This window comes from Chlamydotis macqueenii, chromosome 8 (genome assembly GCF_036417535.1).
Source record: "Chlamydotis macqueenii isolate bChlMac1 chromosome 8, bChlMac1.mat, whole genome shotgun sequence".
Classification (NCBI taxonomy): domain Eukaryota; kingdom Metazoa; phylum Chordata; class Aves; order Otidiformes; family Otididae; genus Chlamydotis; species Chlamydotis macqueenii.
This window is the reverse complement of record NC_141563.1, coordinates 24906503-24920616: the sequence shown is the minus strand read 5'-3', so window position 1 is coordinate 24920616 and position 14114 is coordinate 24906503. Positions and strand designations below refer to the sequence as shown.

At 35.8% G+C, this 14114-nt stretch overlaps 1 protein-coding gene across 3 annotated transcripts in view; it reads right to left on the bottom strand.

Moving 5' to 3' along the window:
- The window catches only part of ADGRL4 (adhesion G protein-coupled receptor L4), an 80190-nt gene that overhangs the window by 22317 nt on the left and 43759 nt on the right, over positions 1-14114 (bottom strand). For 2 of the 3 annotated variants that reach the window (XM_086753127.1, XM_086753129.1), the window contains exons 5-14: positions 11218-11373; positions 10626-10696; positions 8740-8913; positions 8449-8632; positions 6083-6199; positions 4730-4923; positions 3283-3453; positions 1568-1771; positions 339-559; positions 178-244 (exon numbers count right to left, since the gene is read on the bottom strand). In XM_086753127.1, the coding sequence (XP_086609253.1) occupies positions 178-244; positions 339-559; positions 1568-1771; positions 3283-3453; positions 4730-4923; positions 6083-6199; positions 8449-8632; positions 8740-8913; positions 10626-10696; positions 11218-11373 (1559 nt within the window). The remainder of the gene's footprint in view (positions 1-177; positions 245-338; positions 560-1567; positions 1772-3282; positions 3454-4729; positions 4924-6082; positions 6200-8448; positions 8633-8739; positions 8914-10625; positions 10697-11217; positions 11374-14114) is intronic. The other variant, XM_086753130.1, reaches the window with a different exon arrangement.

Genomic DNA, 14114 nt, shown 5'->3' with positions numbered 1-14114 from the left:
GTAAAGTATTTAGATGTACAGCATATAAATAATTTAGAGGCACTATAAAAAGGTCTAAATTAGCCAATTCTGCCCTATAATTAGCACTCACAGCTACACTGGCAATGGGTGGGTGATTATTAAACACCTTTTATTATCAGTTTTATGTACTACAATAAAAATGAAAATTATACTTACAAGAATTATTAGACATGCTGGTCCTATAAAACTCCATATAAAGTTATTCTTTGTGCTGAGCCAACATCTGAAAAGTAAACAGCAGAAAATGCCTTGAAATGTGCAATTGTGACTATTGCATCCTTATGTATATTGATTTGGACACAGAAACAGCGACTTACACTTCTGTGGTGCCATAGTACTTGTATCCCAGTGCGGCAGAGATTCCAACGACCACAGCTGGACTGACATAGCCAAAGACATAGAAATTCTTGTGCAAGAAACCCTTGTTGTAGATGACTCCCACAACTATAAGGTAGAGGTGAATACCTTCAATGCACATCCATGCAAAAGCAGCTAGAAGGAAATAATGGAGCAATCCAGCAGTAATTGAACAGAAGAGCTAGAAATTCAATCAGAGAAAGCAAGAGTCATAATATTATTAATATGTCTCTGTTAATGTAACAGCATACACACAGCAACCCAGCGACTCTAAAGTGGTGGTTCAGCAGCCCAGATGTAACACTGATTGACAAGAACTTGGCCTATACCCACAAGCGCACTTGTTCATTAGTGTTTTCTGTAGCAACTGGTAAAATAAATGGGCCACATTCAACTTTTAAAATTGGTGCACATCATCCAGAAAAACTGTATAAAAAAATTGACAAGGTTGATCCCATAGTTACAGCTGAATAGTCTATGTGCTTTCCTGATCTAGTTAAAGTTTATTTTCATGATTTTGAAAGAAATGTAATTAGACATCACAGGGAATTATTTCTGATTTTTTTTTTTTTTTATTACAAAGTGTTTGTAACGTGATATTTCTCAATCAATCAATACTGGAATGCTATCTCAGGGATCATAGCTTATATTTGTTCAAGAAATTTTAAATCTTATTCAGCTATTTATAGTAGGGTTTTTTGATAATTTATGCATAATTTAATTTCCTAAAACTAATCCGAGATGCAAGAATCACCAGCCCAACTTGTATGAAAAGCAACAGGGAGAGGTCAAGACCTCACATGTCGAAGAGAAAGGAGTCCTCCCGCCAACAGCGCAATATTGTAAATGCCAGCTTGGGACTGCAGCTCTGGCCTTTTAGGGAAAATTGTCACCCAGAGAGCCACCAATGTGAAAAGTGAAAATGCTAAACACATTGAGACCACAGTCTCGCTTAAGGTGACAAAGTTTAAATTAAACCCATGGAGCAAACTCAACATACACGAGCTCAGATGAAGGCCCTGCTTCTTTAAAAGACCGTTTTATATTTCCTATTACTAGAACGGGAAGTTAGTCTCACTATAATATTCATCCTGATACTAGGAAATACTGGAAGTAGATGGAAGATCATATCTTACACTGTATATTTGCTTTACAACACAAAATGAAGATGAAAATGAAAACTACCCACCTTATTATTGTTCATATTAATTCCAATCAGAAAAATAAGTTCCGCCAGGAAAAGGCTGCAGCAGAGGTTTTTGTGAATTGTTGTTCTAGTGCTTTGAATTTCACTGAAGAACCAGAATGTAAAAATGCACATGGAGAGGCAAATCAACGAAATAATTATTCCTAGTTGAGTGATTCTTGTAAGAATGTTATAATTTGTAACACCCTGGGGGAAAATTATAATATAATATTTAAAATAATAGCTTTGTACCTTCTCAAGACAGACCTCATTGTATAATACAGTTCTTTTCTTATTTTCTACAAATATTAATCAAAACTGGTTGTAGAGTTTCAGTGCAAATGTACACTTTGGATAATCTAAAAAGTATTGTTTTTTTTTTCATGAGACAGATATAATTCTAGGGGAAATTAGTAAAGAACTGTATACATTCCTGCTTTTGCATTTTCTGATATTTCTTAAGAAAACTTTTTATTAACATCAGTATCTCGTAATATGATTTTAAAAATCAGATCATTTTAATGAATAACAGATACACTGCCAGTAGGACATATATTAGTATGACATGAACATTTTCTAATATAAAAGGACTTATCACAGCAGTGACTTAGATAAGCAAAATTGAATAACCGTCTTACTCAATTTGCAACATGATCAAAACAAGACTCTGAAATAACAATCACTTCAAACAAATGCTATTCCAGATATGTAATATGAACATTCTCCAAAGAAACATAGCCTATTTTAATATTGGATGTGAATATTTTCTGTATAGGAAAATAGTTACATTTGCTGCTTGCTATTTGCACAAAGGATCTCTGAAATACACGACAGTGCATCAGCATAAGGATAGTATTCAGCTGACCATAAAATGTATCTTAAGTATTTTTTTTTCTAAATAAAGGACCAGAGATTATTTTATTCTCCTCCCAGCCTTCCTTTTTAAAATTACTATATAAGTACCTGCAAAGGTTTTAAATCTGAACTGAAGACTTTGGATGCTATTTAGCAACCAGGAAACAGCCTCTATCAGCATGAAATTCACAGTGTGAGAGAACTGTCTCAATACAGTATATTCATGCTAATATTCTGCTTGCTGTCAGTTCTGATACCTTGTAAAGCTGCCTCCTGAGGCAGGACCTGAGCTCCTGCAGAACGTGGAATTCTATGGGGCCTCGTAATATAAGAAGGAAATAAATTGAGTGGTCATTCTCACGATTTTGTGCTGGTCATGAGCGTACATGTTTAATAGTCATAAACTTCAAATTGATTATGCTATTGCAAACTCTCAGGAGAGAATATAAAGCAGATTTTAGATGCCAAGGTTAGACGAATGGGTGGCAAACTTTTGTGAGAAAGAAATTCTGTGCCATATGGTTACTGACCACCAATGAATGCCAGTTAAATCCCACAGCAGTCTTAAAGTGGGATTTAAAATTAAAAGCAATGCACCAAAAATAAGCACAACAGACTGTGTATTTGGAACAAGATACTTTGCTGCATCACTGCTCTGTAATACTGCAGAAAGGACATAAGGAAATTCAAACACATATGGGAGGAATTTTGTTTGCTCTGTGCACAATAAATTGTGCGTTTGCTGAATGAAAACAAGAGACACCCTAAAGGGGGGGAAAGTACATGTCGCACAGAAATAAAAACATAAAGAATGAAAACAGGAGAAAGTATCAGGTGAAACACTAAATTAAAACAGCACTTACAACAGAGCCACCTGAGGACATCAAAACGGCAAAATGAGTCAGATGATTACATTTGCAAGAGATATGAGTGGAGTTGGAATGTGTCAGCTCACAGCCTTCTGTAGCCCAGTTGCCATTCATTGTGTCTGCTGAGTAGTTCCAAAATGCACATTTAATATCTTTATCCGCAGTCTGGAACAGAAACAAGATGTTTTACTGATGGCAAAAGGCAGGATATTTCCTATCAAGAGACCTTTCTTACGTTAGCCAACACAATTCATTAAAAACTGCTTGTTTCCATTGGATGGTTGGGAAATAAAAAGCACATTCTGCAGGGCCTATTCCAAGCAATTAAAACATGGCCGGGGATGGAAGTATTTTATCCACACAGCTAACATCCCACTGAACATGCAGGCTAATCAGATTACTGAACCCTTCTGGCACTTGCAAAGGTGTTGGAATTTTTACCTACTGAAAACATTGTTATATTTACCCCTGCACCTGCTGAACATGGACCAAACCCCAAGGTTACAGCCACATTGCTTGTCCTGCTCATAGTCCCTTCCAAACGAGCGGTTCAAAAACTGAGACTAATTCTGTGCATTTTGCAAAGCAACCTGGGAAAAAGCCAGGGTCATATCACACCTGCTATGTCAGGTGCGATGACGGCGATGAATAAGACCATTAGTGTTATTTATTACAGTTAGTGCTTACTAACACTACTCAAAGATAAAGTCCCCACTGTACTAGATGCTCTATAAAATATATGCAAATTTATATAAAGGTGATCTCTAGCTCAAATATTAGAAGGCAAGTAACAACTTTAAAAGCTGCATAACCAAGGTTAACACCTTGCCCCACAGCCTACCTCCTTAGAGAGTGCCACTTTCTTATGCTTCTGATAATTCTTTGTGCCATGTAAGATGATTCTTCACATACAAGTGAAGTCAGCAAAATAGATATATATACTGGAAGTAAAACTCTCCGTTTCAAATTAATATGTTCAGATTTCAGAAATACTAATGTTGTAATACTGTAGGTTCTGCTGTTAACTTCTAGCTGCAGATTAACTTTTTGCACTAGCTTTGAAGCATTTCTACTTTTTTTTTTGTATTTTTTTTTTAACCATCTGATAAACTTTCAGAAAAAAAAAACAACCTAAATACAGAATAGTCAGGATCCTGTAATATTCTCTGGTTCAGGCATCCACATTTTACTCATACTGCAACCCAGCAAAGACGGCATTGCTGCCCTTGCTTTAGGCCCATAACACTTTTAAGCTGTATCATATTTAGTATATTACACTTAGGATGTCACATTTGAGATCGTAATTTATTTCTCTAATAAGATTAAACTCATATCTGCAAACAACCAATATATCATACACTGCAGGTATGGTTACATTACATAAAAAAAATTAGCTATTGTTTTGTTTTATTTGAAGTTGATAATAAAAAAAACCCCTTACCTTGGCATACTTTAAGGTAAACGTTATTTTCTCGAGCTCATAGAGTGTAGGTGGATTTGAGCTAATTGCAACAGCTATAACTGATGAGCTTACTGTCTGTCTCTGCTCTGAAGTATCTTTTGAGGAGTGGTTTTTAGGCGATGAAAGCAAAGAACCAATATTGCTATACCGCAGAAAGACAACTGCAACGGTGCCTATCAATCAAACAGACCATGTTTAGTAGTTTGTGGGTTTTTTATAGAAGAACAAAATTGAAGACATTAAGGAAACAATAAACAATTGACATTATTGCTGCTATTGCATAAAATATGCAAAACAGATGGAATCTTTGTGGAATACTTATAAAAATGTTTTAGAGACAATGAAATATAGCTTTATTTAAAACAACGTAACTGCCATTAGGAATAAAAATGTGTGTTCGCATTGGAAATCCTAATTAGATATATGCATATATTTTTTTTTCTAGAATAATATATGCTTGCTGTTGTTCTGCAATTCGCTACACATGTGGTGTCAGGTCTCATAAACTAAAATTGCTCAGACCTGAGGAAAATACTGGGCCTCTCTGAAATACATGGCTTGCTTTGGCTTCCGTTACAGTGGAGGCAGCATGAAAGACACATAAGGAAAAAGAAAGCAAAAGGTATTTTAGGATGCAGTGCTGATGTGAAAAAATGTTGTGTGTTTTCTCTCTAGTACCAAGGTAAACCATTTTAGACACTGATACGTAATAAGAGTCAGATTAGCTGGAAGATTAAGACTTAAAAATATATTTTCTGTGTTTATTACGTTAGGTAGTTTAATTCTAGAGCTGTTCAAACATATTTATTTATTTTTGATAATGACAGTAGTTGTGAGCCATTTAGTGATGACAGTAGTTGTAAGCTATTTCTGTAGCACGCTGAGGTCCAAGCCAAGATCTGGGCTCTGTTGGTTTTGGTACTGAGGTATACATGGTCTTGCCCCAGTGAGCTATGCTTTAAATAGAAAAGATGCATAAATTTTTTGAGGAGGACTGACACAGGGAGCTGAGGGAGCTGAAGGGGCCAGTCCAAAGTCACACCGAAGATCTATGGATGAGAAAAGGATAAAACTCATGTTTCTAAGTTTTAAAACTCATGTTTCTGAGATTTAAAGCTCACTGGATACTCACTGTGCCATTGGAAATGACAGAAACGTCAGTCTTGAGACAAAAAAGGGGTGGGTGAGATAGTGATAAAAATACCATGACTCCTCTGTAATCGGCAGGGCTGAAGCTCAGTCTTGCTAAACTGCACATTTGGTTATTTACTAGTGGGTACAAGTCTATCAAGGTGTTCATTAACCCAGCTACTCTCTGACCTTTTTTCTTACCATTAGGATGAGAGTCCTCTCTCTTCTTTGGAGAGATCTTTATGTAATCTCCCTCTGTGTATACATGAGGGTGAATGTGTTTCATGTGGTGGGAATCAAAAGCAAAAACCTTGAGTGCTGCAAAAGAAGAAATACTGTACAAATCACAGCTCCATTATGGTCTACCATAATTTACAATTGAGTTAATAAATGTGCTATTGGATTGCATAATTATGGTGAATTTTAAGAATATATCATTGTGCCAAATATTTCAAGAAAAATACTATTAATATAGCAAGTTTGCTTAAACCTCTATTTTTGTTATTTTCATGCACACATTTTGCTTTTATACTTTTTACTCTTTCCATGAAAAATATAGTCTTTTATTTACCTGGCATTAAATTAGGCACTAGAAAGAATAATGTAGGTTACTTTAGGAAGAGCTATTGCTTTATTAAAAATGCATTTCTGAAAGGCTCCACAAATCACAATTATAAAAAGCAAAGCATAAAATTCTCTACTGAATGGTAACATTTGATAAAAGCCAATTTTTGAAAAGTATATATTTTATAGTTATCCACCCATGCTGCCAAATGCACGGTGCACCATGAAATAATGATGTGTCTTGTCAAAAACAAACAAACAAGTATCACCCCTCAGGACAAAAACTACATTAGAGGACATTGAGCTATTTACTTGGTTCATTATAGTGCTGAGTTTCAATCACCCAGGATGGGAACAAAATAATTCAATCAGGCCTTTTTTAAAAAACAAAACAAAACAAAACAACAAACAAATCTAAAACTTGACTGATGGAGGAATATCACTAAGCTAGACCATCTGCATTGCTTATAGCACAGCACACAAAAATAATATGAGCTATTCAATAGACCAGCTGTCAGAAAATGTTTGTCAGAATGTAAGAAACAGTTTTTTTGTGGCTGGAGTTTTGAAAAGCTTGTAGCTCAAGAGCTTATCCATAAAAAGCAGGGGAGACAGAGAGGTAATGTGGGTCTTGTCCCAAAATAGATGTGCAGGGCATGTATAAGCCACACACATCTACTTTTCCACATCTATTTTTGTGGAAAATATAGTCACACTGAGAATCAACAACAAAGAAAATCAGTGTTTGGGGCCAGTTTGGAAAAGAGCTCATAGAATTTTCCATTTTGGAAGAAAAGCAAGTAAAAAAATGCATCTTTCAACATGGAAATTTCTTCCCGTTCTCTTTATCATTTTTTTTTTTTTTGTTGCCTTGCTCTAAGTGATGTCCACACTGCCACCAGAAGCTGCACCCGAAACCTCTCTCTTCTCGACCTGCATTGCCTCAGCTCAGTGGCCAGAGGAGCCTCTGCTGTCAGGCAGGGTTGCGGGGGAAGAGGCGGTTACAGCCGGCTGCCGGCACTGCTCTGGATCTACCACACACTCAGAGAGTGCTCTGCGCTAACATAAATCTGCTTCTACTGAGTTTATGTCACGGAACAAACCCCTCCCTATTTTTTCATCATTCTTACAAATTTAGTTTCAGAAAGGTGAGGGAAGAACAGGTGGTTTGATCTGCCTTGGGACCAAAAGAGGAATCTTTCTCAAGTCATCTTATAAAATGGCAAACCAGTAAGAGGCACTGAAGGACTGTACTGAATTTAAAATAAGAAAACAGTTCTGATACTGTTTGAGTACATTCATAAAAACAAAAATGAAAGAGTGGCCATTGCTAAAGGAATCAGCAATGCTTTATTAGGATTTTCAAAAGCGGCTGCTATTAGCCTTACTCTGCTCCCATTGAAGGAATATTACCACAGGAAAGTCACACAGGAGTTGGTGTAAAGACAACAGCACACAGCGGCAAGGTAGGAGAGCAAAATGGTGTAGTTGAGAGTAAGCAATTCTGCTTCTCTAACATTTCTCTAAAAATGAGAAATTTCTCTGAAAATAAAGCTGTGCAAGATCGGACTCACTAGGTAAAATCCTTATTCCAAGTTCATTTATGACACCTTCACTGAAACAATAAAGTAAAAAAAAAATCTGTATAGACCAAATCCAATTTTAATTCCACTGGTGTTAGTATGCATATAAGTTACATAGGGTAATTTATGCATATAAGATGCATCCAGATTCACTGTGACAGTGTGACTATAAAGAGAGATTGAAAGAGACTCTAAAAGGACAACTTCCCACAGCCACTCAAGTTTTTTCTGGGCTCAAATCTTCAGTCTTTGAAAATTACGAGACCTACACTGGAAGTCAGGTGTCAGTTATGAAACTCATACAAATTAACACCTGTGTGTTTCACATAACACCATTTCTAATCTGCATAATTGTGCTGAAAAGCTCCTCAGTGTAATCCACATCTAAAGTATACCTTAGATTAATTTTCTTTATCTTACCTATGTCACTTGCATTAGCATCTAGCTGTGTTGTCTTTTTGAAGTTCTGCGACACGAGAAGTGTCGCTTGTTCTGCAGTATGCAGCAGCTTAGTCAGGCTCCATCTTTGGTTATCTACAGGAAGAGCTTCCCAGACTGAAATTTTGTCTTTTTGTAAAAAATTATTCACAGTGTTAACCAAAACCTGTAAATAAAACAATATATTTTTTTTTTAAGCAGAAAAGTCGTATGCTCTTTGTAAAATAAAAAAAAAAAACAAAACCCCACAACTTTAAGGCTTGATCCACTCACATTAATGGTTGTATCACGAAGTGATTCATTGTCAGGAACAGAGTAATGCATGGTATTCAGTGATGAATAAGATAGTGCTTCAACGTATGAAATGACATCTACAGGTAAAAGTGGTCCCAAAGTATTTTTATTAATTTCTTGCAGCATTTCCAGGGGTGTTCTTAAATTACGAATCTGAAAAATACAGGAACTCACATCTTAATGAAACAAGTAAAGTCACATTTCTGCAGGTGAAAGTAAACGCAATACAAATGATTGATTTCTGTGAATTACCATACTGTCTTTCAGGATGCTTGTGCATAAAAAGAGGCACTATTGAAATCAACAGCTTGCCCTGTAAAGTAATGGTGTTACATGTCTGGTATAACCCTAACAAGTAACTGTAAATATAAAATAAAAAGTAATGTGTTATTATTATTTTTTTTTAAATACTGCAACTTAGTTTTATTTATTGTAGTGTTTAAGGATGAACTACTAAATGTTCTGCAAAAATAATTAAAAGTTAGTGATATGGTTACTCTGTTGAGTCTTTTCTGTTAAATTCTGAAGAGGTGGGAGCAGATGGGCAATATTTGTATATTTTGTAGTATATTGTATATTGTATATTTTTTTCAAATGCAGATGATAAAGTTTTAGTTTATTTAGCTTAGTGAAAATGCACTGCTCATTTCACTTCCACTGCTTCAGTTTATGAGCTGCTAAATACACTAAATATAAAACAATTATTTTAAAAAGTAATAGGCTAGAGAGGGTAAGATGAAGATTAAGATTGCAAGTTTCAGTGTCATGGCTGAATAAGAAAAGAATTCTTACTTCACGATACTGAAATCTATGGAGATTTTCTCCATCAAAAACCCCCCCAACACCTGATTTTGTAAGATCGTAGTCTCTGCTGCTGAACAGCTTTTATGGGGCTTGCTTCATCTTTGCCTGCAGCTGAATACAGCTAGAACACAGACTAAAAACCAGGCTGAAATTTGACACACTTATTTATATAAAATTGAGGTATTTTGAATTATTACTTTCAGTTTAGTTTGACTATGTATCTAAAAAAACCCCATCATTCTAAGATCCTGCTGTGGCATTTACCACGTCTTTGCATGTAAATGTGGTAAGCATGTATTCTATTTAATCTAACGTATTACATTGCAGGTTAACATAGAAAGCATGTTAACACAATGTGTATCTTACTCTAGGTTAATAAAAGCCTTTAAATTAATATCTTTCTGAATCTTGTGATTTTGGCAAACTGCTTAATATAAAACACAAACATATACAATTAATTTTAATTTATTTATGTATAGCTGTAGACTAATGAGTAGTGAATTCAGTAATATTTTTAAAATTTGCTTCAGGAATCTCTGCTTCTGGTGAAAAACAATCTTGAGTCCAGAGCCTTTGAGTCTATAAATTCCGTACCACTTTACATACGATGCTTTCAGGAGTAAATATACTGGTATACCAGGATGTTATTGCTCCATTTTCTATTTTGTCGCTTGTTGACATTACTTTTATAAGCTATCTTGCTGCCTTTCACTCTGAACAAGCAAATAATTGCACATCAGTAAATGCAGCAGTGTGTAACTTCAGAAATTACGGAAACAGTTGAGTGATTACCACACTTCTGAATTTTTCATGCATCATGACTCACTTTGCTGGAAACAGAACACACAGATTCCCAGCAAGTTATTATCATGATTCGAACATACAACCCAGCTCAAACAATTTGACATTATTAAAAAGACTTCTTTAAACATGCTTAAGTTCAATTATATGGTTCAAGCATTTGTTAAAAGCTCCGTAAGAACTATTATAATTGAAATAACAGTTTCAAACAGAAACAATTAAAGGATTTGGAAATTAATCTGAAAACCAATGCTACTTACCCCAGCTAAAGTTCTATTAATATGTTCACTTATACAGTCTTTGTATAACTCGCACTTGGCCTTCGGATTTTCTGTAGAAATTAAAAAGAAACTAATTATATATTGCAGTTTAATCAATATTCAATATTCATTTTAAGAGCTCTTGTCTAAGTAATTCTCCAAACCACCAGCATTCTGAATTTATGCACATAAGATGCAGTACTCCATTCTCAAACTTCAACTACCCAGACTTTAACCTGGCCGAAGTCACATCACTGGATTGGACTCTGAGCTTTTGTCTTACTCAGGTAGAGAGTTTGGCCCCTTTTCTTGGGACTTCTGCAGCTGAAGTTAAGAGACAGCTCCAATTTACAGAGAAGAGTACAGATCTGACAACTATGAGGAGGTAACCATTATTTCAAATGGATTTAATCACACTGGTTAGCAAAAATATATTTACAAAATGATTCTGTTCTCAGGAAATGTAGATGCTGCTGCCTCACCTCTTTTTCATGTCTCGCTGATTAATCTAACTGAAGATAAAGAGGCACTGGTGGGTTTCTCAGAAGATGTAGCTCTATAATAACACTTAAACCTTTATAATATCATGTACCTTGGCAGGAAGTGCCATCATTTGGCTTAAACTGTAATTTTCCTGTGGATGGTTGATAACCTTCCTTACAGGAGCAGTTAAACCCTCCATCCACGTTTTCACATTTTGCATGATCTCCACAGGCAACAGTTCCTTCATTGCTGCACTCATCTACATCTGCAAATATCGTGAGAAATTGAATTTTTTATTAAGTATTTACAGACTAACACGTTGCTGCTTTGTTGATAATAGCCCTGCACACTGCAAGCCCTTTCATAATAAAATTTCATGGAGTAAAAAAAGGAAAAACCAAAAAGGCAAACTTAATGGCAAAACATCTGCCAATTATAATACTTAGGGATTAGAAGGATAAATCACAATTGGTCGTATTTTTATACGAACAGTTTTATTACTATATAATACTGACTTGTTCATGTTTTAAAACCATGTGTTTAAATATTAATTCTATCACAACAAAATGCTTGGGATGATGCAAATCATCTGAAATCCATTTTCCAGAGATTAAACTAAATAGATTTTCTCAGTCTTATGATTCCTTTAGAAAAGAGAAAGAAAACTGCAGCCTTTTCTTTTAAGTAATGGCTTTAAAATGATGCTGCAAAAGATCACTGTATCCATCCTGTTAATCTAAGATTTAAGATTTGTGCCCTTTAAAGTGCTTGGCATGCTTTTTTTTTTTTTTAAATCCACATTTAAATTACATTTGCCTAAAATGGCTTTTATGCTTCTAAATAATTTGCCATTAGGTAGACAGGTTCAGTAACTGGGTGGGGCACAGTCCAAGAGTAAAACCAATGAATTCCAGTAAGGGAATCCATGAATTGATCAATTTAGGAGAGCTGAGTACTATCTCTCTGGCTGCAGTAGGGATTATTTTGCATTATTTGGTTGACTGAGGATAAAAATTAAATAACTCAATGGAGAAAGTAAACTGGGAACAATACCAAATAATTCTGAATATTGGAGTAATGTACTGTGAAATGCTGTGCTGGGAAGGAGAAAAGAGTGAACACCTTTGGGACAGGTATATCTGACAAAAAGAGTTGAAAAATTAAGAACTGACACATGAGCAGATTTAAAGGAATATCTTGAGAGGAGAAGAGGCTGAGAACTGAACTGAAGGACATTAAAGGTAGAGAGGGGAATAGATGAACCGGAGGGGAAGATCACCTAAGTTAAGCACTGGCATGACACTGAATCTGGGAAAGAAATTGTTGAAAATGGAGAAGTGACTAACCAATTAATGGAAAAGAATAGCTATCTGAATTGACAGGAGGCTTTTATGAAGACAGATGGGTTTTAAGAACAAACAGAAAGCAGATATAGGGGCTGGAAGTGCACTGTATTGAATGTTGGAATTTTTGCACTTATTTTGATACAGAATTGGTGGTGGTTTTCAAAAAGGAATGTAAAAAAATGAGCAATAATGTTTGTGAAAAAAGGTTGCTTAGAGAAACGGAACTTGTGGAAGAACAGAAAAATATACTGCATGTCTGTGAATATCTAGGGAATGCAGCAAGATATCTGAAGGATACCTGGGGGCTGTCAGCCTATTTGGACAGCATTTTTGGTAACTTCATAGACCATTCTTTACTATTGCAAGAGAGCCTCCATACAGGGCAGCTGCAAAATGTATTTAAATTTTTAATGCAATATCCCAGCAGTTTCTGCATCCACACACTTTTTGCTGGTTTGTGCTTAATTCTCCAGTTCCCTTTCTTCTCTCCACAATCCTAGAGGTCTTCCTGGGGTTCCAGGAGATGGTTGAAGCCCCACCTTACTTTCACATCCCTATTTTCCTCGTTGAGCAGTGGCTCAGATTTGCACCTGAAATGCTGTGTTTTAAGCTTGAGGCTCAGAAGCTCCCATTGAGAAGCCATTCAGACTCCTGCACAGCACAGGTGGGAAGGAGAGGTGGGGCTGGAAGCTCAACCACCGCTGCTCTTCAGGGAGAGCCGCCGAGGAGGCTGTATTTGAATGAATGGGCACAAGCACTGAAGTTTAAAGTATGAGGTGAAATTATAGTTATCTGCATTAGGGCAATAGTTTGTTTCCATATTTAATGCGCTACACTGCAAATGTTTCTCTTTAATGAGCCAAGTTTTGCTTTATCCATACTTGTACAGTTTCTGTGACCTCAGTATTCATACTCATAAGCTAACCACGTTACACATCAATGAATCTGGCAAAAGTGAAGAAAAGGAGGGAAAAAAAGTATGATATAGTGCTACACACAGACTACCTCATAATTAAATGTTGTCATTTAAAGACATAAGTCTTTAAGTTCTTACTCTTGGCATTTAAATAACCTCTCACATCAGTAAATTATAAAGCTCTTTTTGAAACAAGTGGGTGCCTGTCAGTGCCCTGATGTGTGACTCCGTGTAAGACAGACAAACCTTGAATGAATTGAAGTGGCAAGGGTGAAAACCATGACAATACCAGTTTGTATAACATGAACACACATCAGCCTTCTACCAAAGATTTCTTTGGCATTGTCAGCTACACGGAGAAGGACACGCACATCTTAATAAGATATTCAGCATGTAACACAGTGCTAAAACAGCAGCAATTGACAACAAGCTTTGCTGAAGCTTACAATGATTTATAAATAGATAAATATTTGAATGCTTTCCAGACTACCATTGCTAAGTATCAGGTTTCCATGTGATTTACTGATGCAAATATTTCAAATTTATGATAATTTGCTTTTTATGAACCTTTAGTTTATAAATCATTTATTTGTCATTATTGGGTAGTCATACAAATTACCCTTCCTTTTGTAATTATGTCAGATATCAACTGTAATGGAGATTTTAATGAGAAGTCGGGATTTTCCAAAACAACACTAGAAACTCAAGCACCAAGGCACACCTCTGGCAACAGGATGGCTATTT